The sequence below is a fragment of the Arachis ipaensis genome, chromosome B10, assembly GCF_059453495.1.
Source record: "Arachis ipaensis isolate K30076 ecotype BB chromosome B10, ASM5945349v1, whole genome shotgun sequence".
NCBI lineage: Eukaryota > Viridiplantae > Streptophyta > Magnoliopsida > Fabales > Fabaceae > Arachis > Arachis ipaensis.
The window spans coordinates 144,353,666-144,359,290 of record NC_142435.1 but is presented as its reverse complement, the minus strand read 5'-3'; the positions used below and the strand labels follow the sequence as shown (position 1 = coordinate 144,359,290).

Sequence of the window (5,625 nt, the reverse complement as noted above, 5' to 3'; positions counted from 1 at the left end):
TGACCAAGAGCAAAAAAGAAAGGTAATTAAAATTCATAGTCATCGGTTTGAGCATGACAGGCTTGTGTTGTGTCAACGTTAAATTTTAAAAATCTATAAAATTTCTCTTATTATTATAATTAGAAGCTAAAATAAAAAATTTGAAATGAAAATTAAATCCCTCCCGGCCTCCCGGGCCTTGCAGCTGGCAGGCTGAATAATGACACATATTATTTTATTATTATTGTTTGTGATACAAAACAAACACATTAAAAAAAAAACCATAAAAATAATGATATAAGGTGGCGACGTGGCGTGGCAATATTGTGAGAGATGAGAAAGCAATTCACCGTAGCAGAAGAAGAAGAAGAAGAAGGAGGGGAGAGAGAGAGAGAGAGACAGAGAGAACAGCAGGAACGGGAAGTACGAATTTGGAATCTGAGAATTGTTTCCCCCACTCTCAAAAGCCACAAAAAGAAAGAAGGAAAAACCCTCTCTCTCTCACACACACACACATTATTCAATAATTCCCTCTTTTGTCTTTACTCTTTACACCCCTCCCTCATCAGTTTCACTCATCACTAACCACCTTTCTCTTCTTCTTTCTAACTTTCCATAATAACATGACTACTTTCTCAGTGTCATTTCATCAAACACCTCCTCCGCACTCTCTCTCAACCTCATGAACCTCACTCATCGCCGCCATGTCCACCGCCTTCTCTCTCTTCCTCTCCCTCTTCCTCCTCGCTGTCCGCCATATCCTCGCCGAAACCGACCCCAACGACGTTAGCATCCTCCACCAGTTCCGAAAAGGACTTGACGACCCTAAGCTCCTTCCATGGCCCGAAGATGGCGGCGACCCATGCGGCGCTCCTCGCTGGGACTACATCTTCTGCGACGGAAACAGAGTTGCTCAGATTCAAGCCAAGAATCTCAACCTCTCTGGTCCCTTGCCTACCACCTTCAACCAACTCACCGCACTCACCAACGTTGGCCTCCAGAATAACCGTCTCAACGGTCCTTTACCCTCTTTCAAGGGTTTGAAGGACCTCAAGTACTTGTTCTTGGACTACAACAACTTCGATTCTCTACCATCAGATTGCTTCGACGGTCTCGATAGCTTGGAGGTTCTTGCGTTGGATCACAACAACCTCAATGCCACTAATGGTGGCTGGAGTCTCCCGCCGAGTCTTCAGGGTTCGACTCAGTTGACCAATCTCTCTTGTATGAGTTGCAATTTGGTGGGTTCCTTGCCGGATTTTCTGGGGAAGATGAACTCTCTCTCGTTCCTGAAACTTTCCGACAACAATTTGACCGGAGAGTTGCCGGCGACACTAAACGGCACCGTATTGCAGGTTCTGTGGCTGAACAACCAGCAGGGTGAGGGGCTTACTGGGACAATTGATGTGGTTTCCACTATGGTTTCACTGACAAGTTTGTGGCTTCATGGAAACAAGTTCAGTGGGTCGATTCCGGAGAACATTGGAGACTTGGATTCGTTGAAGGATCTTAATCTCAACGGAAACCAGCTAGTTGGGCTTGTACCTGATGCATTAGGTAACATGAAATTGGACACTCTTGATTTGAACAATAACCATTTGATGGGTCCTATCCCTGATTTCAAAGCTGTTAATGTTACTTTTGATAACAATGATTTTTGTCAAGACAAGCCTGGGATTCCATGCGCCTTTGAGGTCATGGCACTCTTGCAATTTCTTGGTGGGTTGAATTACCCTTCTAATCTGGTGGATTCTTGGACTGGTAATGACCCTTGTTCAGGTCCATGGTTGGGAATCAAGTGTGATACTAATGGCAAGGTTTCTATGATTAATTTGCCAAATTTTAAGCTTAATGGGACGTTGAGTCCTTCTGTTGCAAACTTGGGTTCTCTTGCTGAAATTAGGTTGGGTGGTAACCATATTGGTGGTGTGGTACCTAGTAATTGGACTAACTTGTCGTCTCTTTCGTTGTTGGATCTGAGTGACGATAACATATCCGGTCCAATGCCCAAGTTTCGCCCCGGAGTGAAACTTGTGACTGTTGGGAATCCTCTGTTGGATCCACACTCCCAAGCTCCTTCATCTGGGAACAATAATCCGTCAACTGGATCTGGGAATGATGAGCCTTCAACGGGGTCTACACCTGCACACTCGAATAACAATCCAAGTAGTTCTAATGAAGCAAAGAAATCCAAAGGCAAAGCATTGGTTACTATTGTTGCTCCCATTGCGGGTGTGGCGGCTGCAGCTTTTCTGCTCATTCCAATTTATGTGTATTGTTTCAGGAGAAGAAGGAAGGATGCTTTATTGGCTCCTAGTTCACTGGTGATTCACCCAAGAGATCCATCTGATTCGGATCGTATTGTAAAGATTGCTGTTGCTAATAATACCAATGGAAGCATCTCAACTCTAACAGGGAGTGGGTCTGGGAGTCGAAACAGCAGCGGGATTGGGGATTCTCATGTGATTGAAGCTGGCAATCTTGTGATATCTGTTCAGGTTCTACGAAATGTGACCAAGAATTTTGCCTCCGAGAACGAGCTTGGTCGTGGTGGGTTTGGTGTTGTTTATAAGGGAGAATTGGATGATGGCACAAAAATTGCAGTGAAGCGAATGGAAGCTGGTGTCATTAGTAGCAAAGCGTTAGATGAATTCCAGGCTGAAATTGCAGTTCTATCAAAAGTTAGACACCGGCATCTAGTGTCTCTTTTGGGTTATTCCATTGAAGGGAATGAGAGAATTCTAGTTTATGAGTATATGCCTCAAGGTGCACTAAGTAAGCATCTTTTCCATTGGAAGAGTTTTGGAATGGAGCCACTCTCTTGGAAGAGGAGGCTCAATATTGCCCTGGATGTTGCTAGAGGACTGGAGTACCTTCATTCTATGGCCCACCAAAGCTTCATTCACAGAGATCTTAAGTCGTCGAATATTTTGCTTGCTGATGATTTCAGAGCAAAAATATCAGATTTTGGATTGGTAAAACTTGCTCCTGAAGGTGAAAAGTCTGTAGTGACCCGGCTTGCAGGGACTTTCGGATACTTGGCACCAGAATATGCAGGTGATTTTTTTTTTCACTAGTTCTTGAAGAAATTACATATACTCTTTATTTAAATATTTAATCACCAACTTCTTTAATATGGAATACTTAATATCTCTAGATTGGTAACCTTTAAGCTTGTAGTTTTGGGATTGCTTTATTGCTTTGGAGTTAAGGTTTAGTTCTGTTGGTAAATTAACTTATTCTATGGGTATTTAGTTTCTTCAATGTAACTTCTTTCGAGTATGTTGATTATACTTCATTATATGCATGGAATAATAGTGGGATGTGGTGTCTCATCCAAAATGATTGAAGAAAATCAGTCAATATTATCCTAATCCTTGCTTCTATCTTTCAATATATTTCAGTGACGGGAAAAATCACTACCAAAGCAGATGTTTTCAGCTTTGGGGTTGTGCTAATGGAGCTGTTGACGGGATTGATGGCGCTTGATGAGGGTAGATCTGAGGAAAGCCAATACTTGGCAGCATGGTTCTGGCATATAAAATCAGACAAGAAGAAACTAAGGGCTGCCATTGATCAATCCCTTGACATAAAAGAAGAAACGTTCGAGACCATCTGCGTCATTGCCGAGTTAGCTGGACACTGCACTGCCAGAGAACCAAGCCAACGGCCTGATATGGGTCATGCTGTGAATGTTCTGGCGCCACTGGTTGAAAAATGGAAACCATTTGATGATGACACAGAGGAATATTCCGGCATTGATTATAGCCTTCCTCTTAACCAGATGGTGAAGGACTGGCAGGAAGCAGAAGGAAAGGACTTGAGTTATATGGACTTGGAAGATAGCAAGAGTAGTATCCCAGCAAGGCCTACTGGATTTGCAGATTCTTTTACTTCAGCTGATGGTAGATGAAAGTGAAATGGTTTGTTACTTTCTTGATTGTACCTTCTTTTCCCTCCTTTTTTATTTTTAATTTTCAATAGGTGTAGATAATCATGCTTTTTTTTTTCTATCTCAAAGAAAGCCTTGCAAAAAATGTGTAACATCTGTGGTGTAATATGGGTCAAGTCTGAGATTTCATATGCTCTTGAAATCTCATTTGTATGCTTTAATATTTGTACTATTTTCAACTGTGACATTTAAGTGTTAATGGTTGTAGATAGTGAGGCACGATCAATGAGAATGCTTGCTACTTGTTCATCGATTTACATTTCAAAGTTTTAGATGTAATCTTTGTTTTTGGTTCTGCCAGCTGCCTGCACCTGTTATTTTTAGTTTTTCATTTTTATTTCGACTTTTTTTTCTTATTTCTCGACTTTTTCTAAACTGATAAGGACATATTTGCATTTTAGATTATTACATACAATTATGTGTCGATGAATGAGATAAGGCACACAGCCACAAGAACATTGTTAACTCTTTGATGGTGTCGCTTTTGAACTACTATTACGGACACTTTCTTGATTTGTTGCGTCTTGTCGAACATATTTTGGACACAATATTTATTGATACTTGTTTGAAATGAATGTTTTTTTGTGTTAAACGGTATCTTAATAAAAATAAAAAAAATTTTATAAACATGTTTGGATATATTTAAATACTATTTATATATCGATTTTATTCTTAATTTATATTTTTAAAATGAGTTTAAAAATAATATATATTATTAATTATTAAAATAAAATATTAAAATATTATTATAATTTTTTAAAAAATATTTTATATATATATATATATATATATATATATATATATGTATATATTATGTCTTCATGTCTTATAAAAATTTTAAATTTGTATTTTTATATATTAAATATCGTATTTTGTATTAGTGTCTAGGCATCGTAGCTTTTGATACTTTGCAATCGCAACAAAAATATAAGAGCATCTTTTGTCTCGGTTAAATATGAACAAAAATAATTTTTAGAATTAAAAGCCTTATTTTTTTATACATATTTTCCTATTCATCTCAGGGTGAGAATATTTGCGTTATTTGTTCGGTTTCAATGTAATGAAGTTTGGTGACGAAATAAAATGATCGTTTCGGTGCTCCAATTTGTAGTAAAACCCTTATCCGCAAGTACATAAAATTTAAAGATAGAGTCCAACAAAACTATTATGCGTAATATTAATTGTATAGTTGACTTAACCTCAACTAAAAAGACTTAACCTCAACTAAAAAAGAACCCAGCTAATCCTCTACGTCATTTACATTTACTTGTATACAATTTTTTTTTCTCTGCCACCAATTTCCATTTAATTTGCCATAAACTGAAAAATATCAATGAAAATGAATTGTTCAATGAACTTGATACGAAGAAACTATTAACACTAAAATATATTGGACACGCGTCGCATATTCCTTACACCATATGTTAATAAGAACATTCAAATGTGAAAATCTTTTGACCAAAATCTACTTCTACTAGTTTGACAACGTAGTTGTTTTGGTAACACCGTGTCTTAGTCACTCTCAGCGACAGTAACGGAATGGATTCCTCACTCCCCGTTTTGTGATCATGTTCACATAATGTGGAGAGAGATTTGAACTCAGCAAATGAGTATTAAGACTTAAGTACAGGGTTTACTATGTCTACAAGCTATTGTCTACTTATTAAAAAATATTAAATAACTAATCTAAATTT

The 5,625-nt window shown here is 38.2% G+C and overlaps 1 protein-coding gene across 1 annotated transcript; it reads left to right on the top strand.

The window, feature by feature from the left end:
* The first annotated feature begins 278 nt into the window (after positions 1-278).
* On the top strand, positions 279-4,188 carry LOC107622272 (receptor protein kinase TMK1). The gene is made up of 2 exons (XM_016324141.3): positions 279-3,036; positions 3,384-4,188. Exons 1-2 carry the CDS (start codon positions 684-686, stop codon positions 3,890-3,892), a joined length of 2,862 nt encoding a protein of 953 aa, XP_016179627.1. The 5' UTR covers positions 279-683; the 3' UTR covers positions 3,893-4,188.
* The last annotated feature ends 1,437 nt before the right edge of the window (positions 4,189-5,625 follow it).

Excerpts from the sequence above, each read along its gene's own strand:
- LOC107622272 (XM_016324141.3), top strand. The coding sequence starts at position 684 with ATGTCCACCGCCTTCTCTCTCTTCCTCTCCCTCTTCCTCCTCGCTGTC. Across the intron at positions 3,037-3,383 it reads CTTGGCACCAGAATATGCAG|TGACGGGAAAAATCACTACC; the intron begins GTGATTTTTTTT and ends AATATATTTCAG.